Raw genomic sequence first — 13,573 nt, forward strand, 5'->3', positions numbered from 1 at the left:
ATGTAATCAAGATGCCAAAAGGGAAGTGTCGTCATTGTATTTGCCATTGTAAAATGGCTGATCTAAACGGTCGTCATTAACAATTTTAAACATGAAAAACCAGAGGCGACTGTTAATAGATACGCCAATACGCTTCAACAGTCGTAACGTCACTTCCTTCCTTATGACACATGGTAACTTAGTAACACTGGTTCTAAACTATCGGAACAATGGCGGACGCCCGTATGAAATATTTCTCCGGCGAGCATAAAGGCGTATCCAGAGGAAAAAAAACCCATACATTTGATCATGTTTTGACTTTTACACATTCTGATCACAAGACATATGAAAAGCTCTAGCCAGCATGAAGAATAAAAAGTAATGATTTTCTTTGTTTAGAACCAAGATGGCCACCGTTGCCGGGCGGCCTGACATCAGACTATTGAATCCATTTAAAGATGGTGGACTAGACATCATGTAATAAAAATGACAGACGGGAATTGTCCAAGCCGACAGTTCTTAAAAGGATTAATGGTCATATATTATCATTACTCAGACGGCTAGAACAGGTGCTTTTATTTTAAAATGGCAGTGACGTCATTATTTTAAATAGTCACAGATACACTCAAATTGACGAATAGCCGGAAAGGTTTAGCCGTCCATACGTAATCTTAACAAATAAAGCTAGACATTGTGGCGCAAAGTTTGACTGTATGACAATGTTATTATGATTATTATTATCATCATCATCATCATCATCATCATCATCATCATCATCATCATCATCATCATCATCATCATCATCATCATCATCTTCATCATCCTTATCATGATCATTATTATCATTATTATTATTCTCATTATTATTATTATTATTATTATTATTATTATTATTATTATTATTATTATTATTATTATTATTATTATTATTATTATTATTATTATTATTATTATTATTATTATTCTTATTATTATTATTATTATCATTATTATCATGATTCTTATTATCAGTATTATTATCATCATTATTACAAATGAATCAACAACTCCGCTGATTAAAACTCCTTTCAGTACTTGATACAAAGCATTGGTATCAATCAAGGATACTTGAAACACAGATGACGGTAGCAAAATACTACGTGGCAGAAGATATCATGTGATAACATGATTGATAAGAACGTTACTTGTAAATATTATAATACACCTGCAGGGGCGTGACTCCATTGGTTCATTTGGTGCCTGGCACCGCATCCAAAAATAGATTACAGCATTAATAAAAAAAAACCAAAAAAAAAAAAAAACCTGAGAAATGGTATATACCGCCTCTTACTTCTTTGAGTAAGTCTTTTCTTTAGATTTCGCCCCTTTCTTTTGTATTTATAATTATAGCATGTTTTATGTCATTTTCTTCTGGTTCTGGCACCACATTAAACTGTAATCATGCCACGCCATTGTACACCTGTACTTGATAGTAGTCAAAAATATATTGTTTAAATTAGTAGTAAGCACATCACGAACGCATCTTTCCAAATTTGACACTAGACAGTCTAAAACAAATATTCAAGATGGTCAACTTCTCTTCATTTCTTTTAGTTTTTATTGCAGTTTTCTATGTTAACATTACTGATCTCGGTAAGTACAAGATCTTATTATTACTACTACTACTACTACTACTACTACTACTACTACTACTACTACTACTACTACTACTACTACTACTACTACTACTACTACTGCTACTACTACTATTATTATTTTTATTTATTATTATTATTATTATTATTATTATTATTATTATTATTATTATTATTATTATTACTATTATTATTATTATTATTATTATTATTATTATTATTATTATTATTATTATTATTATTATTATTTTTATTATTATTATTATTATTATTATTATTATTATTATTATTATTATTATTATTATTATTATTATTATTGTCATTATTATTATTATTATTATTATTATTATTATTATTTATTATTATTATTATTATTATTATTATTATTATTATTATTATTAATATTGTTGTTGTTGTTGTTGTTGTTGTTGGTGTTGTTGTTTTTACTATCATCATCATTTCCCAGGCCATGGACTTCGTATCGAAGTGGTACCAGCATCTTTAAGTAAGCTCGTGTCTACAGATTTGAATATAACTTGTATCGCTGATGGAACAGCCTTTTGGTCAAAGGACGTCATTACTATTGGAATCATGAAGACTGGAGAGAAACCAATTGCAGTGATCAGAAAGCAAGGAATTACCCAGGGACCCAGTATCCGAAACAACATGAAGGTAAACTTTACTTATTGATATTGGCTGTTTAGCTTAACTCTCTCCTTACCAGCTATTTTTAAAATTTTCCCCAAAAATTCACTCCAATCCAACGCAAGAATAGACTGTTCTTACTCAAACAAAAAAGTAACAAGTGAGCTCTAAAACACAGTGTTTAGTAGCTACAGCTGTAATCAAAGAATTTCTTTAAATTTTGTGATGTACAAGAGAAATCAGAATGTGAAAATTGTCTGTTGCATCGTAACGAATGTGACGATTTTCCTATGGGTAGTAAGGAAAGGGTTAAATGCTGACCAACTAACTTTGCGGCGGTTTTGTATGTTGGACACATGACCTCAAGTAGTCGGGAAGAGAGGGCTCTAATAGTACTAGGGTTAGAGACGATCTTTTTTGGGATTATGGATAGCTCATACGGTAGAGTCACTCCTTTCAGTACTTCAGCGCTGTCCCCGGATAGACGAGTTGTCGTACCAGTAAGGTCGCTGGTTCGAACCCCCATCGACGCCGCGAAATTTTTATTCTCTATTGTCTTCTGGCACTTTCCTACTCACTTCATCTCATATGTGACCCTCCGTCTCAAACCGTATTATGTCGGGATGATTCAGACCCCAAAAAGTGAACTTAGAGATAGATTGATGAGAAATTGGAGCTTAGAAGTTTTTGCAATGCAAGAAATAGTATTTATACTCCAGTATAACGTACAGCAATTAAACCCAAGTTGGATATTTGTGGCTATGAATTCAATTTCCCTTACCGAGTGGATCCCGACATAATACCGATTCGATACGGTGGGTCACATATTGTTATTATATTATTAATGTTGATGAACGAAAATAAATATAACATCTTAAAAAATTACAAAATATCAAACACGAATCGTTTTGGACCCTAAATCCTTTTTTAGCCAACATTTAAAAAAAAACAAAATAAAACAAACAAACAAACAAACAAAACAACGAAACAAAACAATAAAGACATAAATGTGACCCTTCGTCTTGAAACGGTATTATGTCGGGTTGAATTGGACTTCGAAAAATGACTTTAGTATTAAATGAATAGTAAATACCAATTTTTGAGTTTTTGCATTGTAAGATATTGTTCTCATTCTCTAACATAACAAATCGAAACAAATCCCATGTTTCATGTTTCTTGTCAATAAATTCAATTTTTTGCACCCAAGACGTCCCGACATAATACCGCTTAGAGACGGTGGGTCACAAATACGAGTAGATCTCTTAAAATCCGGACAGACAACACAAAGTCTTGTCGTCCATTCCGATAAAAATGTAATCTAATAATTTTTAACAAAATAGATTAACAATTATTGTCGTCACTAGTCTGATGTCACGTCGCCCAGCAACGGCGAGCAGCGTGGTTCTAAACAAAGAAAGTCGTACTTTTTATTCTTCATGCTGGCGAGAACTTTTCATATGTCTTGTTATCAGAATGTGTAAAAGTCAAAACATGATCATATTTATAGTGTTTTTTTCTCCTCTGGAAAGACTTTTATGCTCGTCGGAGAAGTAGTTCATAAGGGCGTCCGCCTTTGTTCCGATGGTTTGTGCGTTGGGTGGGTGTGAAGTTTTAGGGAAAATCCTGAAAATGGCTGGTAAGGAGAGAGAAATAACCCTGCAATGTGACCCTTCGCCTCAAAACGGTATTAAGTCGGGATGGTTGAGATGTTGAAAATTGAATTCATAGCCAGAAATAACAGACTTGTGTTGAGTTTGTATGTTTTATTGAGGAGAATGGATACCATATTTTAGTGTGCTAATGCCAACAATTTATATTTTTGACCAGTTTTAACATTTAATTCGGCTTTTAAGCATCCGGTTCCTTCCGACATAATACTTTTTTGAGACGATGGGTCACAAATACGGCAAAATGTTTCATAACTGTATTTGACAGGTCAGAGGTCACGTGGAGAAGGACGCCAGTAAGAGTTACCTCCAGCTGTCGATTGAGAAACCGGATATTACAAATACTGGTGGATATCTCTGTCAAATGTTTTATATGGATGAGTTTTCTGAAATAAAAGAAATGAGAGCCGAAGCCAATGTGACGATAGCCAGTAAGTTCATCGTAGCTAAAAAACAAAAACAAAAACAAAACAAAAAATAAACAAACAACAACAACAAAAAAGCAAGCAAAATAATCCACAACAAACAAGGAAAATACAAACATTTATATAGCGCAATATACAATAAACAAACTCGCAGCGCTGACCCTGGCAAACAGCAACACTTAATAATATGTAGGATGAGACATGACGCCTGTTTGGCGATATTACAATTTTTTATGACAGTGACAACGCTGTTTATGGCCAGGTACTCATCTTACACCTTGGTACGGTGAGAGAGATAAAAATAGACAGATAGATAGATAAATAAATAGATAGATAGATAGATAGATATACAGACAGACAGATAGATAGATAGATAGATAGACCGATAGATAGATAGATAGATAGATAGATAGATAGATAGATAGATAGATAGATAGATAGATAGATAGATATAGAGATAGAGAGATAGATAGATAGATAGAGATAGATAGATAGAGAGAGAGAGCAAGAGAGAGAGAGAGAGAGAGAGAGAGAGAGAGAGAGAGAGAGAGGGGGAGAGAGAGAGAGAGAGAGAACGAGGAAAGTTCCATTTCCAAAGACCCAACTATGCGCCACTCAGAGCGAGACTCGAACCCCGCACCTTCCGATCCAAAGGTGAATGTTTTACTACAAGACCACATAGCCACATAAGCTATGACTGAACTATTTTCTCACTTTCAATTTTTATCATACGGTATAATGGAAATTAATTAACACAGATTGAGACGTGGATATTTTTCGAGCCACCAAGAATCAAAGGCCTGTTAATAAAGATTTTAGGTGCGCGCAAATGAATTTGACAACAGGGCGCCAGATTAACGATTCTAAATGCCAAATGACCGATCACAAAACCCTTTCTAGCAAATGTAGTAACGAAAGAGTGAAAATGGAGAGGCTTCGTATAGGAACGATGTAGACAGTGGACATTTCGGTTACAAACCCTTCCTCAGCACGTCCATTGTCTGTATCGTTCCTATAGATAGTTTGAAGATGACGTCACTCAGGTCTTTGTTATTGTTTTTTTGCCATCCGCGTTTATGAGTAATGCTCACTGAACTGTATTAACCAGACTATAAACGTTCATGGTTACACACAGTTTTGTGTGTTGGTCCGTTTTCATCCGGATGGCAATGTTATGAGCTTCTCAGCCAAGCGCATACTATCTATACGAAGCCGCTCCAATTTCATTCTTTCGTTAGAATTTTCAAGATCAGCGGCTTCAGGCAGCCCCTACCGTTTTCTACTAGCAAAGATGGACATGTTGTCTACGTTCTCTCACGTGTGAAGCAGACATGCTGTTTACATCCTCTCACACCAGATCATGCAGATGCTACCTTTTAAAATGAAATAATTTTTAAAAAATCTATCATTCTGGCCTAGCAGAGAATATTCTAAATAACCATTTGAGTTAACGGATGATAGAATATAATGAGATAAGAGGGGAGTCGGATAGGGAATGAGATTAGCGGAAGAGTAGCGTCCCTTGATTGGACGTGACCCATAGTCTGTGACGTCACCGGCGGAAAAGTTATTAGAGAGAGAACGTCATGTTGGATGTGCGCATGGTCTCTCGTCCTCGCTGAAAACATGACGTTCTCTCTCTAATAACTTTTACACCGGTGACGTCACAGACTATGGGTGACGTCCAATAAAGGGACGCTACTCTTCCGCTAATCTCATTCCCTATAGGAACTGTTCCTCCCCACCTCCCTTCTTTTGACTTAATTAATTGCGCACCTTGCATAAACTTCTATTGCTCTATTTTAATTTGTGCTTCCCTAAAAATTAGCATACTATTTCCTGCCCATCAATGTTTTTGTTTATTCATCTTAACCACGTCACTACCACATTATCTCTTTCGTCTGTAGTGTTTCATTCATCCTGTTTTGTTGATAAAGGGGATTCCCGAAACGTCAATTTTATCTGTTTTCATATGTTGAAGTGAAATTTACATTCAATTTCACGTTGTATGAAATCTCATTCAATGTCTTTAAAAATCATTTTTCTAAGCACTGTAATAGTTACTTAACCCTCTCCTTACGAGCTATTTTCAGAATTTTGCCCTAAACTTCATGGTCACCACAACAGAAAAATAGAGTTTTCAAACGGACTAATAATTATAATTAATAATAAATGAGCTTTATATAGCGCAATATCCACTAAAATGTGCTCAAAGCGCTTTACAAGGGGTCCCTGGTCAACAGCAACATTTAACACGTAAAAAGGGGACATGACGCCTTTTAGGCGATATTACAATTTTTCGGACAAAGATAACGCTGTTTACGGCCAGGTACTCATTTTACACCTGAATTCGGTGAGAGAATGTGAGTAAAGAGCCTTTTCCAAGGACTCAACTATGCGCCGAGCGCGAGGCTCGAACCCAGGATCTTCCGATCCGAAAGCGAGTGTCATACCACAAGACCACATAGCCGCACATCGCCGACTAGCAAGTATATTCTATATTTTGTTAAGAAAAATGAGCTCTGCAACACAGTGTCGAGTTTTTATAGCTATAACTAACTATAACAACATGCAATCAGTATAAGAAAATTGTTGCTTTCATCGTAACAAATGTGACGATTTTCCTATGGGTTGTAAGGAGAGGGTTAAATTTTAAAACTTGATTGTTATTGAAAAGCCTCACTTGACAAAACATAGACACTTTTAAAAAAATCATTTTTTCGTTAATTCAAAATAGAATAATGTGTTTTTGTCATTCGCAGATGAAGATATTTCAGAAATTGTGTCATTTTTATTGGAAAAAGTCACAGTGTTGGAAGACAAGGCAAAAGAACATGAGAATCTTATATCGGAACAGGAAACGGTGATCCAAGAACAAGCTGAACAGTTGAAACGACATCAAAATTACACCAAAGACCAAGGTAGAAATTATGTCTGATAAAAAAATTGAGCTTTTATATAGCGCAATATCAACTAAACGTGCTCAAAGCGCTTTACAAGGGGTCCCTGGTCAACAGCAACATTTAACATATAGGACAGGGCATGGCGCTACTCTTCCGCTAATCTAATTCCCTATACATCCTTCTATAGAAATGGCTATGCCGCCTTGTGATTCAATATTGAACCCATTCATTATCTATTCAACGTCCTGAGATTGGTTGCACACTTCCAAGAAGTTTGGAACCGGAAGAAAGGAAGGTGTGTTTCCCAATTAATTATTATCCAAACATTTATTGTGAGTAAAGAGCCTTTTCCATGAACTCAACTATGCTCAGAGCGGGACTCCTCGTGCGTAAACAGCGTTGTCTCTGTCCGAAAAGAAAGGAATATCGTCCGACATGCTAAGTATTGCTTTTTGCCCTGACCCTATTATAAAGCGCTTTGAGCACGTTTAGTGAATAACCTATTACTCTATATAAATGTTCCAAGTTATTTGTGATCCATCGTCTCGAAACGGTATTATGTCGGAATGAACCAGATGCTTTAAAGGTGAATTTAATGTTAAACTGGTCAAAAATATAAATTGTTGACTTTAGCACTCTAAAATACGCTATCCATTCTCCTCAATAAAACATACAAACTCAACACAAGTCTGATATTTCTGGCTATAAATTTAATTTTCAACATCTGAACCAACCCGACTTAATATCGTTTTGAGGCGAATGATCACATTTTCGTACACCAAACACGATGGATTGCCTTTATTATGACTATTTTGATCTCCACAGTGACCGTCCTGGAAAAGAAAGTCTTAGGACAAGAGTACCAAATTGGGCAGATTGCACAGAAACGTGAGTCGTTTTCCCTAGACATTGAGTAACTCTAATACAATGATGGTACATAATAAAAATAATAAATAATATTAAAATATTTAAAAAAAAAAATAAATAAATAAATAAATATTTTTTTTTAAAACAAAATAAAATAATAATAATAATAATAATAATAATAATAATAATAATAATAATAATAATAATAATAATAATAATAATAATAATAATAATAATAATAATGATGATAATAATAATACGAGGGCTCTTTCAGAAATAACCGAAAAGTGCCCATTGCTCAGCAACCAGTGGAGATTTTTTAATTCTGTAAACGACATGATATTCCTTATTTCCTTACGGATATTCCCAGAAATCATGAAGTGCATCATTTTGCACAATGAATTTCTAGACGATTTTAAAGATGGCGGCCCACCTTGAAACTTGGTCAAAGGAGGAAATCAGAGCTGTCATACGTTTTTTGAACGCCAAAAGTCTGAATCCTACCGAAATTCATAAAGAACTTAAGAGTGTATATGGTGAGCATGTTATAAGCCGTCACAAGTCTAGCACTGGTGTAATTTGTTTGAAGCCGGCCATTCCGACTTGACAGACAGGGAAGGGAGAGGGCGTTCGATAACTGCGACGTCAGAAGACAATGTGAAGCGAGTCGATGAGCTTATTCGTCAAGACAGGAGGTTGAAACTTCATGAAATCGCAAGCAGTCTTGAAATGTCGGAAACTTCTGCCCATAGAATTGTATTTGATGAACTTGGCTACAGAAAAGTCAGCGCAAGTCCTAAGTAATTGACAGACAATCATAAAGAACAAAGATTGGACATCTGCAGGGAACTTTTGAGAAGAAGCAAGAGCTCACGCAGGGTTCACGGGCATACTGCCAACGCCGGTGGAGACTTTCTAGGGTACGATGTGACTTTTCTTGACAGCATAGTCACCGGTGATGAGACTTGGTTGCACCATTGCACCCCAGAAACAAAGCAAGATTCGATGACATGGAAACATCCATCCTCACCTGTCGCGAAGAAATTCAAAGTCATGCGGTCAGCAAAGAAAATAATGGGAACTGTTTTCTGGGAGAGTCGTGGTGTTATTCTGTTCGAAACCTTACAACCTGGAGAAACAATCAATGCTGCAAGGTACTGCCAAACTCTTGACAAGCTTAGGGAGGCCATTCGCAGAAAGCGCCCAGGGCAGTTGACCAACGGGGTCATTTTGCAACACGACAACGCTACACCCCACACAGCATGAGTGACACAAGGTTGGCTAGAGAAATATGGATGGGAGATTTTGCCACACCCACCACACAGTCCAGACCTCGCACCATCTGATTATCTTTGGGCCACTGAAACGTGAGCTGGCAGGAAAGCGCTTTGATGTCGATGAAGAGCTTGTTGACCATGTGCGGAAATAGCTACAAAATCTTGACGGAAATTTTTTTCCGAGAGGGTATCTATTCCATGGTGCGGCGTTGGCAGAAGTGTGTCGACAGACTTGGCTGTTACGTAGAGAAATGAAGGACGAGTCAAGGTATGAACACGTGCAAGAATTTTGTTGATAGCATAAAAAACGCGGATTTTACAGGCATTTTTCGGTTAATTATGAAAGAGCCCTCCTAATAATAATAATAATAATAATAATAATAATAATAATAATAATAATAATAATAATAATAATAATAATAATAATAATAAAAATAATAATAATAATAATAATAATGATGATAATAATAATAATAATAATAATAATAATAATAATAATAATAATAATAATAATAATAATAATAATAATAATAATAATAATAAAATAATAATAAAAATATTTAATAATAATAATAATAATGATAATGATAATATAATAATAATAATAATAATAATAATATAATTAATAATAATAATAATAATAATAATAATAATAATAATAATAATAATAATAATAATAATAATAATAATAATAATAATAATAATAATAATAATAATAATAATAATAATAATAATAATAATAATAATAATATAATAATATAATAATAAAAATAAAAATAATGTAATAAAATAATAATAATAACAATAATAATAATAATAATAATAATAATAATAATAATAATAATAATAATAATAATAATAATAATAATAATAATAATAAAAATAGAATAAGAAGAAGAAGAAGAAGAAGAAGAAGAGAAGAAGAAGAAGAAGAAGAAGAAGAAGAAGAAGAAGAAGAAGAAGAAGAGAAGAAGAAAAGAAGAAGAAGAAGAAGAAGAAGAAGAAGAAGAAGAAGAAGAAGAAGAGAAGAAGAAGAAGAAGAAGAAGAAGAAGAAGAAGAAGAAGAAGAAGAAGAAGAAGAAGAAGAAGAAGAAAGAAGAAGAAGAAGAAGAGAAGAAGAAGAAGAAGAAGAAGAAGAAGAAGAAGAAGAAGAAGAAGAAGAAGAAGAAGAAGAAGAAGAAGAAGAAGAAGAAGAAGAAGAAGAAGAAGAAGAAGAAGAAGAAGAAGAAGAAGAAGAAGAAGAAGAAGAAGAAGAAGAAGAAGAAGAAGAAGAAGAAGAAGAAGAAGAAGAAGAAGAAGAAGAAGAAGAAGAAGAAGAAGAAGAAGAAGAAGAAGAAGAAGAAGAAGAAGAAGATTAAGAAGATTAAGAAGATATTCATCTGTAGCGCTTAATACCGACGCCTCAAAGCGCTTTACAATTTTATTTATCAAACAATAAACACACTCATACCGAGCCAAACAGACACATACAACAGTCGCACACACTAACTATGCAAATTTTACAAAATGAAATTAACATTCAACAAAATGGAATAAAAAAAAATTAAACGAATAATTCTCTCATCAAGAAGAAAATGCCTACGATAAATATTTCTGGAAAAAATGAGATTTCAGATTTTTAAAAAAATTTCCTACGCTGTCCGCGAGCCTTACTGACAAAGGAAGCGAGTTCCAAATGCATTCTTTTTGGAGCCATTAGGTCAATGGAGTTTATTCTGATTTCTATTCATATAAACAGGCAATAGAAATTGTTTGCTACCCTTTGGATGTGACGCTACTCTATCGCAAAGTAATTTCCGTCAGATCTAACAGACCCAGCTACCCATTCACGGCTGTTTAGACAGTGGCGTGGGGGGTTGGGGTGGGTGGGGGGCGCAAAAAACAAACAAACAAACCCCGTTGATCTTTGTACCTGTGAAGCGCATGCTCTGCTTTAAGTTCAAGTTCAAGGTCTTTATCCGCAAAAGGCGGATTGCCCATCACTGCAGATTTTATACAATTATGTGGTGACTTTCTCCATAAGTGTGTTATTGAGTTGAAGGATAAATGTTTAATAGTTGACCAAATTTGTTGTTATTGTTGGTAATATCTAGGATTTCTGGTGGGAGAGTGTTCCATTCCTTGATGGTTCTTGGGAAGAAACTGTTTTTATATTTGTTGCTTCTGTGTGTTGGGGTTGTGGAACTTACTGTAATGATAAATTCTTGTGGATGTACAGTGTTGTTTTGTGAAATACTGCGGTAGAGTTACTGTTGTTTTGTTGGAATGTACTGTTCTGTGTAGAAGTTGGAGGCGCTTTTCGTTCCGCCTACGTTCCAGTGTTATTGAGTTATTGTTACGCCTAAATTACTATTGTGTCCTATTGTGTAAACATATAAGTTATATTTTAAATAGCCCATCATCATCTAAAATATGTGACCCTCCGTCTCAAAACGGTATGATTCAGACCCCAAAAAGTGAATTTAGAGATAGATTGATGAGAAATTGGACCTTAGAAGTTTTTGCAATGCAAGAAATAGTATTTATACTCCACCAGAACGTACATAAATTAAACCCAAGTTGGGTATTTGTAGCTATGAATTCAATTGTCCTTACCGAGTGGATCCCGACATAATACCGCTTCGATACGGTGAGTCACATATGTTCAATGCGCTTCATATGGATCCCAAGCCAACAACAACTCTTGGCATTAAAGACGAGATATTGAGCATATAGGGAATGAGATTAGCGGAAGAGTAGCGTCCCTTGATTGGACGTCACCTTAAAGAGAGAACGTCAATTTGGTTTTGAAGTGTCTCTTCACCGGAAGCGAGGACGAGAAACGCATGCACAACCAACATGACGTTCTCCATCTAATAACTTTTCCACCGGTGACGTCTCAGACTATGGGTGACGTCCAATCAAGGGACGCTACTCGTCCGCTAATCTCATTCCCTATAGAGTGCTTTATATTTTATATTCGACTGTCAACCCTAGTAAAATAATATAAATCACCTTTCTGCGCCTTAGATGTCTTTGCCTACGCAGTTATCAACATTATTCTTATCTCTGACAATATTTTAAAATTGAGCTTTATATAGTGCAATATCCACAAATGTGCTTAAAGCGCTTTACAAGTGGTCCCTGGTCAACAGCAACATTTAACATGTAGGACGGGACATGCCGCCTGTTAGGCGATATTACAATTGTTCGGACAAAGACAACGCTGTTAACGGCCAGGTACTCATTTTACACCTGTGAGTACGGTGAGAGAATGTGACTAAAGAACCTTTTCCAAGGACTCAACTATGCACCGAGCGCGAGGCTCGAACCCAGGACCTTCCGATCCGAAAGCGAGTGTCATACCACTAAACCACATAGCCGCACAATCACCATTATATCATCTATTACATTGATGATGTTGTGTGAGAGCAATTGGATTCAGTAGTCTGATGTCACGCCGCCTGGTAACGGCGGCCATCTTGGTTCTAAACAAAGAAAATCTGTGCCTTTTATTTTTCATGCTGGTTAGAACTTTTCATATGTCTTGTGATCAGAATGTGTAAAAGTCAAAACATGATCAAATGTATGTGTTTTTTTTTCTTCTGGATACGCTTTATACTCGCCGGAGAAATATTTCATACGGGCGTCCGCCATTGTTCCGATAGTTTAGAGCCAGTGTTACTAAGTTACCATGCGTCATTAAGAAGGAAGTGACGTTATGACTGGTGAAGACTATTCCCTTTTCTCTTTAGCCTGCTGTGGGTGAGAGGGAAGAGGGTTGAAGAATGGTTTTACCAAAACTCCCTAACTCTATCTTCGTTTGTTTTTGTTTTTTCCATTTTGATAGATTGAGCATTATTTCCACAAAAATTCCTCATTCGGTCTAATGTATACTCATACCTAGACTTCAAATTCATACAAATAATATGTGACCCATCGTCTCAAAACAGTATTATGTTGGAACGAACCAGATGCTTAAAATCTGAATTAAATGTTAAACTGGTCAAAAATATAAATTGTTGGCATTATCACCCTAAAATATGGTATCCATTCTCCTCAATAAAACATACAAACTCAACACAAGTCTGATATTTCTGGCTATGAATTCAATTTTCAACATCTTAACCATCCCGACTTAATACCGTTTTGAGGCGAAGGGTCACATATAAGGAAATTCATGTGGCATTTGATGCT

General features: G+C 35.1%; 1 protein-coding gene across 5 annotated transcripts in view; it reads left to right on the forward strand.

Annotated features, from left to right (window-relative positions):
- The first annotated feature begins 1,128 nt into the window (after window positions 1–1,128).
- Window positions 1,129–13,573, forward strand: part of LOC144960346 (uncharacterized) — a 32,060-nt gene continuing 19,615 nt past the window's right edge. For 4 of the 5 annotated variants that reach the window (XM_078893427.1, XM_078893429.1, XM_078893426.1 and 1 more), the window contains exons 1-5: window positions 1,316–1,611; window positions 2,080–2,285; window positions 4,194–4,356; window positions 7,113–7,271; window positions 8,079–8,141. In XM_078893427.1, the coding sequence (XP_078749553.1) occupies window positions 1,545–1,611; window positions 2,080–2,285; window positions 4,194–4,356; window positions 7,113–7,271; window positions 8,079–8,141 (658 nt within the window). In that variant the 5' untranslated portion in view covers window positions 1,316–1,544. Of the gene's footprint in view, window positions 1,612–2,079; window positions 2,286–4,193; window positions 4,357–7,112; window positions 7,272–8,078; window positions 8,142–13,573 lie in introns of all 5 variants that reach the window. The other variant, XM_078893428.1, reaches the window with a different exon arrangement.

This window comes from Berghia stephanieae, chromosome 15 (genome assembly GCF_034508935.2).
Source record: "Berghia stephanieae isolate SIO BIC M18660-M18661 chromosome 15, UCSD_Bste_1.3, whole genome shotgun sequence".
Lineage (NCBI taxonomy): Eukaryota > Metazoa > Mollusca > Gastropoda > Nudibranchia > Aeolidiidae > Berghia > Berghia stephanieae.